The sequence below is a fragment of the Oncorhynchus masou genome, chromosome 5, assembly GCF_036934945.1.
Source record: "Oncorhynchus masou masou isolate Uvic2021 chromosome 5, UVic_Omas_1.1, whole genome shotgun sequence".
In the NCBI taxonomy this organism is placed as follows: Eukaryota; Metazoa; Chordata; class Actinopteri; order Salmoniformes; family Salmonidae; genus Oncorhynchus; species Oncorhynchus masou.
The window spans coordinates 4717428-4731242 of NC_088216.1; the positions used below are offsets into that span (position 1 = coordinate 4717428).

Consider the following 13815-nt stretch of genomic DNA (forward strand, 5'->3'; position numbering starts at 1 on the left):
TTGTGCAAATTCTTCTCTCCTCCTGGAACCAAACGATCCCATTGTTTGACAGGCCTTCACCTTGCCATCATCGACTAATGGGACAATGGAAGAAGAGAGCCAGGACTGTGTCAGAGTGTCTGACAGCTCAGCTGGGGACAATGGAAGAAGAGAGCCAGGACTGTGTCAGAGTGTCTGACAGCTCAGCTGGGGACAATGGAAGAAGAGAGCCAGGACTGTGTCAGAGTGTCTGACAGCTCAGCTGGGGACAATGGAAGAAGAGAGCCAGGACTGTGTCAGAGTGTCTGACAGCTCAGCTGAGGCCATGGAGGAGTCAAGCATCACAGAATGTAGAGTAGTGGACCAGAGCCTGTGTACTACTGATCCTCCCATGGTAAGACCCTCACTGGAAAGAAATACAACTTGACTATGTTTCTATTACATTTCTCTTCATAATCTTTCAAATCTATTGTTTTTACATTTTAGAGGTCTCTTGAAAACCTTGAAGCAGAAATCTACGATCATGAGGGCAAGGGAGCATACAGGTAACTCAGTATGATTTACCTGTTTTCTCATCAATAGTTTGTAAGGACAATGCCTCATTTTTCAAGTCATATTCAGGGAATGTAATTAAAATGTCATTCTTCACCATTGTTTCCTGTAGGTTCCAGTGCCCCAGTGCAGGTCTGTTCCAGTGCAGTATAACAGGCCTGGTGTTCAGGATGGAGGGAGAGGGAGAGGTGCTCTATAGGACAGTCCACTGGGACATGAGGCTTCTATCCCAGAGAGGCAAGAGACCTGCAGGACCCCTGTTCATGTTTACATGCCTTAAGGGGTCTGTCAATCAACTACACCTCCCACACTGTCAGATTCATTCTGGTGAGTATTTTCATGAGTGAACAAGATTGTAAATTAATTTGTTCATTGCCTCATTTGTCATTTGCTATTGTAGTATATCAGAGAAAGCTCAATGTTCTCTTTTGGGAGATTCTCAATTGCACAAATGTCTGCCTAAAAAGAGTAGTAATAATTACTAATGATGATAATAATAAAATGCCGATTGCCTTCTGCAGAAGAGGATGCTCAGGCCTATCCTCCCAGGGAAGAGCTGCCCTTTGAAACAGCTGTTTTCTTATAAGAGAAAATGCTTACCTTTAAAAACAATATGTTCCTTCTCTATTTATCTATGAAACATCCAGCACAACTAACTACATGTTAGTGGAATCCCAAATTATATGTAGTTAGTTGTGCTGGATGTTTCATAGATAAATGGAGAAGTAACATATTGTTTTAAAGGTACGCAGTTTCTGCCCAGCAGCTTCTGCCCAGGCTCATGGCCCTGCAGTTCCTATCCAGCTTCAGGCAGTTCCAACTCTGCATCAGCCTGCATCTCAGCCAGCAGGCCCCGCCCAGGTCCAGCCTCATGGGCCTGTGGCACCAGTACCAGCAGGCCCCGCCCAGGTCCAGCCTCATGGGCCTGTGGCACCAGTACCAGCAGGCCCCGCCCAGGTCCAGCCTCATGGGCCTGTGGCAGCAGTACCAGCAGGCCTCGCCCAGGTCCAGTCTCATGGGCTTGTTACACCAGTACCAGCAGGCCCCAGCAGGCCTCGCCCAGGTCCAGCCTCATGGGCCTGCAGCTCCTACTGCTGTTGTCCGTCCCTCTGTCCGTGAAGATCAACCAGACTTGAGATGATCAAATCAGTGGCTTCCAAATAAACATTTAATGAAAAGCATCTTAAAGGAGCAATCTGTGATTTAGTAGAGCTGGGAATTTCCAGGGACCTCACAATATAATAGTTAGGTGCCGATACGATATGTATTGCGATTCTATACTGAACAAAAATGTAAACGCAACATGGAAAGTGTTGGTAACATGTTTTAACATGTTTTAAGCACAATACGCACAAAAAGCTTATTTCTTTCAAATTTTATGCACAAAGTTGTTTACTTCCCAGTTAGTGAGCATTTCTTGTTTGATAGGATAATCGTGACAGGTGTGGCTTATCAAGAAGTTGATTAAACAGCATGATCATTACACAGGTGCACCTTGTGCTGGGGACAAAAGCCCACTCTAAAATGTGCAGTTTTGACACACAACACTACAGATGTCTCAAGTTTTGTGGGTGGGTGCAATTGGCATGCTGCCTGCAGGGATGTCCACCAGAGCTGTTGCCAGAGACTTTTATGATTGTTTCTCGGCCATAAGCTAACTCCAACGTTGTTTTAGAGAATTTGGCAGTATGTCCAACCGGCCTCACAACCTCCTACAAAGTGTAACCATGCCAGCCCAGGGCCTCCACATCCGGTTTCATCATCTGAGACCAGCCATCCGGACAGCTGAGGAAACTGATGAGCATTTTTGTCTGTAATCACTCCTTTTTGTGGAGGGAAAAAATCATTTTGATTGGCTGGACATGGCTCCTAAGTGGGTGGGCCTATGCCCACCCATGGCTGCGCCCCTGCCCAATAGTGAAATCCATAGATTAGAAACTAAATAATTAATTTCAGTTGACTGATTTCCTAATATGATATCAGATATTTTATACACCAGGGTTGTGCTCAATTCGGAATTTGGGAATTGACTCCCATTCCACTCGTGAGTTGAAATTAAATTTCAATCGGCCACAACACAGGATGTAGAATATGAATTTGAGTGACAGGAAGTATAATTTAATTCAGTGTAATTCAAAGACATTTCACTCAGTCATAGAACATGAGTTTCATTGAATCTGACAGGTCACACTTCCAGATACCAAAGAATATATCACTTTTCTCTGGAAACAATGTTCATATACTCTATTAACATTAGTACTTAGAATAGACCATTATATTTCCACCAACCATTTCATTTGTTTGGCTTTGTCTTGAAGGCTTTAAGGTAAATTTGTGCATTAGACTAATGCATTGTGGGAAATGTATTTTCCCCATATTGAACAACATTTAAGTGATTAATGAAATATAACTACAGGTTTTGTTTTCCTTGTTTTCATTCATTTTAAGAGTTTGTCCTGAAAATCAATTGTTTCATCAATATTTTATATGAATGTATATAACATGTTTGGTATTTTATTTACAAGATGTTTATTTGTATAGACTACAACTATAGAATAGAAGATGCATTTGAATATTACTGAATTCAACTCTATTTCCTTGAATTGCAATTCAGTATCCTGCATATTAATTCATTAATTTAATTTGAGCAATTCTAAATTCAATTCTGAATTGACCACAACTCTGTTATACACTACAAAATACAACATGTTTCCCTGAGTGAAATGAGTCCCTGACATTCAGGCTGATTAAAGCTGGAATCTTTAATGGTTAAACAGCCACGTCCATTTGAGATATTACAAACAAGCTGTAAACAACAACACTGTTTTCCCCTTGAACGTCCTTTTATGCACAATAGAGGAGCACAATATTCACTTTAACTATTTTCAGCATGCTACGCGATGCTCTGTTGCTAGGCAACAAAAACACAACTGTGGTGGGGCGGACAGTGGGGCTGTTTCCCCCTACTGCTGATATACAGTATTTGTAATCTCAATTGAATTGAGGGAGATTAAATAGATTCATGCAATTACAAAACCCTATAACAGATATTTAATCACTACACAATATGCCATTTTTCCCAGAGAGTGAAATGAGTCCCTGAGATTCAGCCGGATTTAGTCCGTGATGTCAGAGAAGTCAAACATAAAGGACACATTCCTTATCTCAAGAGTTGCTCCTATTTCTCCTGACCAATCACAAAAGGAGACTAGTCCATATTGTTGGAAAATAATGTCAGTACATTTTAAAAGATGCTCTTAACCGTTATATAAACATATACACTATATCTAAACAGAGATATTCAGTGTGGAGAACAAGTATTTGATACACTGCCGGTTTTGCAGGTTTTCCTACTTACAAAGCATGTAGAGGTCTGTCATTGTTATCATAGGTACACTTCAACTGTGAGAGACAGAATCTAAAACAAAAATCCAGAAAATCACATTGTATGATTTTTAAGTAATCAATTAGCATTTTATTGCATGACATAAGTATTTGATCACCTACCAACCAGTAAGAATTCCGTCTCTCACAGACCTGTTAGTTGTTCTTTAAGAAGCCCTTCTGTTCTCCACTCATTACCTGTATTAACTGCACCTGTTTGAACTCGTTACCTGTATAAAAGACACCTGTCCACACACTCAATCAAACAGACTCCAACCTCTCCACAATGGCCAAGACCAGAGAGCTGTGTAAGGACATTAAGGATAAAATTGTAGACCTGCACAAGGCTGGGATGGGCTACAGGACAATGGGCAAGCAGCTTGGTGAGAAGGCAACAACTGTTGTCGCAATTATTCGAAAATGGAAGAAGTTCAAGATGACGGTCAATCACCCTCGGTCTGGGGCTCCATGCAAGATCTCACCTCGTGGAGCATCAATGATCATGAGGAAGGTGAGGGATCAGCCCAAAACTACACGGCAGGACCTGGTCAATCACCTGAAGAGAGCTGGGACAAGAGTCTCAAAGAAAACCATTAGTAACACACTACGCCATCATGGATTAAAATCCTGCAGCGCACGCAAGGTCCCCCTGCTCAAGCCAGCACATGTCCAGGGCCGTCTGAAGTTTGCCAATGACCATCTGGATGATCCAGAGGAGGAATGGGAGAAGGTCATGTGGTCTGATGAGACAAAAATATAGCTTTTTCGTCTAAACTCCACTCGCCGTGTTTGGAGGAAGAAGAAGGATGAGTACAACCCCAAGAACACCATCCCAACCGTGAAGCATGGAGGTGGAAGCATCATTCTTTGGGGATGCTTTTCTGCAAAGGGGATAAGACGACTGCACCGAATTGAGGGGAGGATAGATGGGGCCATGTATCACGAGATCTTGGCCAACAACCTCCTTCCCTCAATAAGAGCATTGAAGATGGGTCGTGGCTGGGTCTTCCAGCATGACAACGACCCGAAACCCACAGCCAGGGCAACTAAGGAGTGGCTCCGTAAGAAGCATCTCAAGGTCCTGGAGTGGCCTAGCCAGTCACTAGACCTGAACCCAATAGAACAACTTTGGAGGGAGCTGAAAGTCTGTATTGCCCAGCGACAGCCCCAAAACCTGAAGGATCTGGAGAAGGTCTGTATGGAGGAGTGGGCCAAAATCCCTGCTTCAGTGTGTGCAAACCTGGTCAAGAACTACAGTAAACGTATGATCTCTGTAATTGCAAACAAAGGTTTATGTACCAAATATTATGTTCAGCTTTCCTGATGTATCAAATACTTATGTCATGCAATAAAATGCAATTAATTACTTAAAAATCATACAATGTGATTTTCCAGATTTGTTTTAGATTCCGTCACTCACAGTTGAAGTTTACCTATGATAACAATTACAGACCTCTACATGCTTTGTAAGTAGGAAAACCTGCAAAATCGGCAGTGTATCAAATCCTTGTTCTCCCCACTGTATCTAGATCTGGTGTTCAGCCAGTACAGCTGTCCAGTACAAGTCAGTAGATGTTAAGTCTCACATGTTGTTTCCTGAGACCTGTCCAAGATGATTCAACATTCACCATGTTCCAGATAGAAATTCAATCATCTTGTTGTCTATAGCCAGCGTACCAGAGTAACACAGGTAGGTTGTCTGGTAGACAGTAACCCTGATCTTGTAGTCTGTAGCCAGTGTACCAGTGTAACACAGGTAGGTTGTCTGGTAGACAGTAACCCTGATCTTGTAGTCTGTAGCCAGTGTACCAGTGTAACACAGGTAGGTTGTCTGGTAGACAGTAGCTCCTCAAAGTGCTGCTCTCTGTCTCTGATAAATGTTTTGATATCTTCTGAGGTTGTATCCATGGTTACCTCTGTCTCTTTCAGAGCATGTATTAGTATTGTGATATATATCCTGATGCTGTTGTATCCATGGTGACCTCTCAGTCTGTCTGTCTCTTTCAGAGCATGTATTAGTATTGTGGTGATATATATCTTGATAATGTTGTATCCCTCAGACTGTCTGCTCTTCCAGGTCTTCGACCAGGCAGGGATCTACTTCCTTCAGGACCTGGTAGAAGTGTTTCTGGGCGCGAGCCCCCTTCTTCAACACCATGTCCAGCAGGGCTTGTTTCTCTAGGGTCTTGCTGGATTTACTGACCACCTCCTCCCTCTCCTCGTCATTCAGAACCCCACGATCCTGGAGACGCAGTAATATGGGCTGTAAGAGTCCCAGGCGAGTCTCTAGAGCCATCCTGTGTCTTCTGACGAAGGCTCTGCCAGGGGGGGTAGAGGGGTTGGCAGTAGGGGCTGCAGAGGAAACCGCTGAAACTGGGAGGGGGAAATGATGTATTAAAACACTGTCTAGGGTGACAGGATACTGTTTAGGATGATAAGACACTGTCTAGGATGATAAGATACTGTCCGGTTAACTTTAGTTTGTTATTGAGAGGTTTATAATGGTGTTGAATGTCAGTGGAAGGTTAACAGTACCTGTAGAGGGGACATCTGTTGGTGAGGATGAAAAGAGAAGGTGTTTAACTATCTGATGAAAGGTACATTCATAAAAACCAACCATAATTATATGTACATATCTACAACATGTAACAGTACTACTATCAGAGAACTACAACATGTACCAGTACTACTATCAGAAAACTACAACATGTACCAGTACTACTATCAGAGAACTACAACATGTACCAGTACTACTATCAGAGAACTACAACATGTACCAGTACTACTATCAGAGAACTACAACATGTACCAGTACTACTATCAGAGAACTACAACATGTACCAGTACTACTATCAGAGAACTACAAAATGTACCAGTACTACTATCAGAGAACTACAACATGTAACAGTACTACTATCAGAGAACTACAACATGTACCAGTACTACTATCAGAGAACTACAAAATGTACCAGTACTACTATCAGAGAACTACAACATGTAACAGTGATACTATCAGAGAACTACAACATGTAACAGTACTACTATCAGAGAACTACAACATGTACCAGTACTACTATCAGAGAACTACAACATGTAACAGTACTACTATCAGAGAACTACAACATGTACCAGTACTACTATCAGATAACTACAACATGTCTGTGCGTCGCACCGACAGAAATAAACACCTCTCTGGAAAGAAGAAGGGTGAGCTTGTAAGTATCATGAATAACGACTCATTATGTAATTGTAACATACAGGGACTCAAGTCCTTTTGTTCACCTGACCTAGAATTCCTCACAATCAAATGCCGACCTTATTATATCCCAAATGAATTCTCGTCGGTTATTGTCACAGCCGTGTATATCCCCCTCAAGCTGATACCATGACGGCCCTCAAGGAACTTTATTGTAGCTGATGATTTTAACAAAGCAAATTTGAGAACAAGGCTACCTAAATTCTATCAGCATATTGATTGTAGCACTCGCGCTGGCAATACTTTGGATCACTGCTACTCCAACTTCCGTAATGCATGCAAGGCCCTCCCCTGCCCTCCTTTCGGCAATCTGACCACGGCTCCGTTTTGCTCCTCGCTACCTATAGGCAGAAACTCAAAACAGGATGTCCCCGTGACAAGACCTATTCGTCGCTGGACAGACTGCCGCAACACTGCCCTATCCCATCTGGACAACACCTATGTAAGAATGCTGTTCATTGACTACAGCTTTGCATTCAACACCATATTACCCTCCAAGCTCATCATTAAGCTTGAGGCCCTGGGTCTCAACCCCGCCCTGTGTAATTGAGTCCTGGACTTCCTGACGGGCCGCCCCCAGGTGGTGAAGGTAGCAAACAACATCTCCACTTCGCTGATTCTCAACACTGAGGCCCCACAAGGGTGCATGCTCAGCCCTCTCCTGTACTCCCGGTTCACCCATGACTGCGTGGCCATGCACGCAGCCAACTCAATCATCAAGTTTGATGACACAACAGTAATAGGCTTGATTACCAACAACGTCGAGACAGCCTATAGGGAGGAGGTGAGGGCACTCGGAGTGTGGTGTCAGGAAAACAACCGCTCACTCAACGTCAACAAAACTGAGATTATCGTGGACTTCAGGAAACAGCAGAGGGAGCACCCCCCTATCCACATCGATGGGACTGCAATGGAGAAAGTGGAAAGTTTTAAGCTCCTCGACGTGCACATCATGGGACAAACTGAAATGGTCCACCCACAGACAATGTGGCTTTTCAACCTAAACCCTCAAACTTTTATAGATGCACAATTGAGAGCATCCTGTTGGGCTTTATCACCGCCTGGTATGGCGACTGCACCGCCCACAACCGCAGGACTCTCCAGAGGGTGGTGCGGTCTGCACAACATATCACCGGTGGCAAACTACCTCCAGGACACCGACAGCACCTGATACCACAGGAAGGCCAAAAGATCATCAAGACCTGTTCACCACGCTACCATCCAGAAGGTACAGAAGTACTGGTACATCAAAGCGGGGACCAAGAGACTGAAATATAGCTTCTTTCTCAAGGCCATCAGACTGTTATTAAACAGCCATCACTAACACAGAGAGGATTATGCCTAGATACAGACTTGAAATCATTGGCCACTTTAATAAATTGATCACTAGTCACTTTAATAATGTTTACATATCTTGCATTACTCATCCCATATGTATATTATTGTATTTTATACCATCTATTGCACCTTGCCTATGCAGCTCTGTCATTGCTCATCCATATATTTACATGTATTCTTAGTCCATTCATTTACTTAGATTTGTGTTTATTAGGTAGTTGTTGTGGTATTGATAGATTACTTGTTAGATATTGCTGCATTCGGAACTAGAAGCACAAGCATTTCGCTACACTCGCAATAACATCTGCTAACCATGTGTTTGTGACCAATAACATCTGCTAACCATGTGTATGTGACCAATAACATCTGCTAACCATGTGTATGTGACCAATAACATCTGCTAACCATGTGTATGTGACCAATACAATTTTATTTGACAATGCAGGAGTGGCTTCCGGACAAGTCTCTGAATGCCCTTGAGTAGCCCAGCCAGAGCCCAGACTTGAACACAATCAAACATCTCTGAAGAGATCTGAAAATAATTGTGCAGTGACACTCCCCATCCAACCTGGCAAAGCTTGAGACAATCTGCAGAGAAGAATGGGAGAAACTCCCCAAGTACAGTTGTGCCACGCTCATAGAGTCATACCAAAGAAGACTCAAGGCTGTAATTGCTGCCAATTGTGATTCAACAAAGTACTGAGAGTAGATGAGGTCAGTGGTGACTCACTTTTTTTCCGTTTCTTTCCTGTAAGAGAGAGAGAGAGAGAGATAACACCTTACTAATATTGAGTTACACCCCCCCCCCCCCCCCCCCCCCCCTTGCCCTCAGAACAACCTCAATTCGTAGGGCATGGACTCCACAAAGTTCCACAGGGATGCTGGCTCATGTTGACTCCAATGCTTCCCTATTTTGTCAAGTTGACTAGATGTCCTTTGCTTGGTGGATCGTTCTTGAAACACACATGAAACTGTTGAGCTTGAAAACCCCAGCAGCGTTGCAGTTCTTGACACAAACCGGTGTGCCTGGCACCTACTACCATACCTTGTTCAAAGGCACTTATATATTTTGTCTTGCCCATTCACCCTCTAAATGGCACACATACACAATCCATGTTTGAACTGTCTCAAGGCATAAACATCCTTCTTTAACCTGTCTCCTCCCCTTCATCTACACTGATTGAAGTGGATTTAACAGGTGACGTCAATAAGGGATCATAGCTTTCACCTGGTCAGTCTATGTCATGGAAAGAGCAGGTGTTCATAATGTTTTATACACTCAGTGTATCTCAACTAACCAGACTACGACCAGGTAAACGACCATTTAAAACAAAGAGAAGACAAAAGTCAACAGGCTGAGGACATCTCTGGTCAACAAATGTACATTGGGATAATAGTTTTGTCCAGAAATTATTTATATGCACTATTATGACTTTTTAACAGTCTATTTTTCCTACAGTTGTCCATGATGACATTGCATTTTCAACTTTTTCAGCAAGTTGTGGTTCTTGTAGAGTGAAGGAAAGATGGTTATTCACACACTCAATGTATAAACAAGGAAGTTAACTTTTAAAGAACAGATTCATTGCTTGTTGTTTTACCTCTGTGATCTCTTTGTAACTTCTTAGCGAGATCATGCTGATTCATCTCCCTCAGGATCCTCAGTGTGATCTCCACAGCTCCCTCAGGGTCGTATCTCTTCACCATCTGATCCACTGTGACCTGTCTGTCAGTGTTCTCAAGCTGACTCTCTGGGATGGGAGGAAAGCCACATATCCTGCCACTAGTCTGGTGAGACTGAAATATCTTCAGCTGTTCTTCAGTGAGCTCCTGCAGACTGGTCAGCAGCAGGTCTCGAACCGCAAACATGGATGATCTCTAAAATAACAAACACGAAAAGATAAGGAAGGAATAGAAATACTGATATAAAACAAAGACCATGAATATGTATTCATATTCACAATATTTCTACTGGTCTCAATACCTCACACACACACACACACACACACACACACACACACACACACGTTTAGTTCACAATGACATTTGACCCTACTGAAATGCCACATGTCTTACCCTGTTCACTACCTTAGACCCCTTCATTTCCATATTGCGACGCTTCTCTCCAGACCGGGTCAACCTGGACACAAGAAACAGTCACGCCCTGTTCTGTTCCCCTACAGCACCACTACATGCTGTGGTCACTACACTGTTCTGCTCCCCTACACCACCACCACTACATGCTGTGGTCACTACATTGTTCTGTTCCCCTACACCACCACTACATGCTGTGGTCACTACACTGTTCTGTTCCTCCTACACCACCACCACATGTTGTGGTCACTACACTGTTCTGTTCCCCTACACTGTTCTGTTCCCCTACACCACCACCACATGCTGTGGTCACTACACTGTTCTGTTCCCCTACACCACCACCACATGCTGTGGTCACTACACTGTTCTGTTCCCCTACACCACCATCACCACATGCTGTGGTCACTACACTGTTCTGTTCCCCTACACCACCACTACATGCTGTGGTCACTACACTGTTCTGTTCCCCTACACCACCACTACATGCTGTGGTCACTACACTGTTCTGTTCCCCTACACCACCACTACATGCTGTGGTCACTACACTGTTCTGTCCCCCTACACCACCACCACATGCTGTGGTAACTACACTGTTCTGTTCCCCTACAGCACCACTACATGCTGTGGTCACTACACTGTTCTGTTCCCCTACACCACCACCACATGCTGTGGTCACTACACTGTTCTGTTCCCCTACACCACCACCACATGCTGTGGTCACTACACTGTTCTGTTCCCCTACACCACCACTACATGCTGTGGTCACTACACTGTTCTGTTCCCCTACACCACCACTACATGCTGTGGTCACTACCCTTTTCTGTTCCCCTACTCCACCACCACATGCTATGGTCACTACACTGTTCTGTTCCCCTACACCACCACTACATGCTGTGGTCACTACACTGTTCTGTTCCCCTACACCACCACTACATGCTGTGGTCACTACCCTGTTCTGGTCCCCTACACCACCACTACATGCTGTGGTCACTACCCTGTTCTGGTCCCCTACACCACCACCACATGCTGTGGTCACTACACTGTTCTGTTCCCCTACACCACCACTACATGCTGTGGTCACTACACTGTTATGCTCCCCTACACCACCACCACTACATGCTGTGGTCACAACACTGTTCTGTTCCCCTACACCACCACTTCATGCTGTGGTCACTACCCTGTTCTGTTCCCCTGCACCACCACCACTACATGCTGTGACCACCACCACTACATGCTGTGGTCACTACACTGTTCTGTTCCCCTACACCACCACTACATGCTGTGGTCACTACACTGTTCTGTTCCCCTACACCACCACCACCACCACTTCATGCTGTGGTCACTACACTGTTCTGTTCCCCTACACCACCACCACATGCTGTGGTCACTACACTGTTCTGTTCCCCTACACCACCACCACATGCTTTGGTCACTACACTGTTCTGTTCCCCTACACCACCACCACCACATGCTGTGGTCACTACACTGTTCTGTTCCCCTACACCACCACCACCACCACATGCTGTGGTCACTACCCTGTTCTGTTCCCCAACACCACCAATACATGCTGTGGTCACTACACTGTTCTGCTCCCCTACACCACCACCACTACATGCTGTGGTCACAACACTGTTCTGTTCCCCTACACCACCACTTCATGCTGTGGTCACTACCCTGTTCTGTTCCCCTGCACCACCACTACATGCTGTGACCACCACCACTACATGCTGTGGTCACTACACTGTTCTGTCCCCCTACACCACCACTACATGCTGTGGTCACTACACTGTTCTGTTCCCCTACACCACCACTACATGCTGTGGTCACTACACTGTTCTGTTCCCCTACACCACCACCACCACATGCTGTGGTCACAACACTGTTCTGTTCCCCTACACCACCACTTCATGCTGTGGTCAATAAACTGTTCTGTTCCCCTACACCACCACCACCACTTCATGCTGTGGTCAGTACACTGTTCTGTTCCCCTACACCACCACCACATGCTGTGGTCACTACACTGTTCTGTTCCCCTACACCACCACCACCACATGCTGTGGTCACTACACTGTTCTGTTCCCCTACACCACCACCACCACATGCTGTGGTCACTACACTGTTCTGTTCCCCTACACCACTACATGCTGTGGTCACTACACTGTTCTGTTCCCCTACACCACCACTACATGCTGTGGTCACTACACTGTTCTGTTCCCCTACACCACCACTACATGCTGTGGTCACGACACTGTCCTGTTCCCCTACACCACCACCACATGCTGTGGTCACTACACTGTTCTGTTCCCCTACACCACCACTACATGCTGTGGTCACTACATTGTTCTGTTCCCCTACACCAACACTACATGCTGTTGTCACTACACTGTTCTGTTCCCCTACACCACCACCACCACATGCTGTGGTCACAACACTGTTCTGTTCCCCTACACCACCACTTCATGCTGTGGTCACTAACCTGTTCTGTTCCCCTGCACCACCACCACATGCTGTGGTCACTACACTGATCTGTTCCCCTACACCACCACTACATGCTGTGGTCACTACACTGTTCTGTTCCCCTACACCACCACCACCACTTCATGCTGTGGTCACTACACTGTTCTGTTCCCCTACACCACCACCACATGCTGTGGTCACTACACTGTTCTGTTCCCCTACACCACCACCACATGCTGTGGTCACTACACTGTTCTGTTCACCTACACCACCACATGCTGTGGTTACAACACTGTTCTGTTCCATTACACCACTACATGCTGTGGTCACTACCCTGTTCTATTCCCCTACACCACCACTACATGCTGTGGTCACAACACTGTTCTGTTGCCTTACACCACTACATGCTGTGGTCACTACACTGTTCTGTTCCTCTACACCACCACCACATGCTGTGGTCAATTCACTGTTCTGTTCCCCTACACTACTACATGCTGTGGTCACTACACTGTTCTGTTCCCCTACAGCACCAGTACATGCTGTGGTCACTACACTGTTCTGTTCCCCTACAGCACCACTACATGCTGTGGTCACTACACTGTTCTGTTCCCCTACACTACTACATGCTGTGGTCACTACACTGTTCTGTTCCCCTACAGCACCAGTACATGCTGTGGTCACTACACTGTTCTGTTCCCCTACAGCACCACTACATGCTGTGGTCACTACACTGTTCTGTTCCCCTACAGCACCAG

At 45.1% G+C, this 13815-nt stretch overlaps 1 protein-coding gene across 4 annotated transcripts in view; it reads right to left on the reverse strand.

Annotated features, from left to right (window-relative positions):
* Positions 1-5348: 5348 nt before the first annotated feature.
* Positions 5349-13815, reverse strand: part of LOC135531181 (uncharacterized) — a 97117-nt gene continuing 88650 nt past the window's right edge. For 3 of the 4 annotated variants that reach the window (XM_064959297.1, XM_064959313.1, XM_064959305.1), the window contains 4 exons: positions 10586-10649; positions 10111-10387; positions 6451-6465; positions 5349-6288 (listed from right to left, as the gene is read on the reverse strand). In XM_064959297.1, the coding sequence (XP_064815369.1) occupies positions 5972-6288; positions 6451-6465; positions 10111-10387; positions 10586-10649 (673 nt within the window). In that variant the 3' untranslated portion in view covers positions 5349-5971. Of the gene's footprint in view, positions 6289-6450; positions 6466-8379; positions 9258-10110; positions 10388-10585; positions 10650-13815 lie in introns of those variants that run through there. The other variant, XM_064959318.1, reaches the window with a different exon arrangement.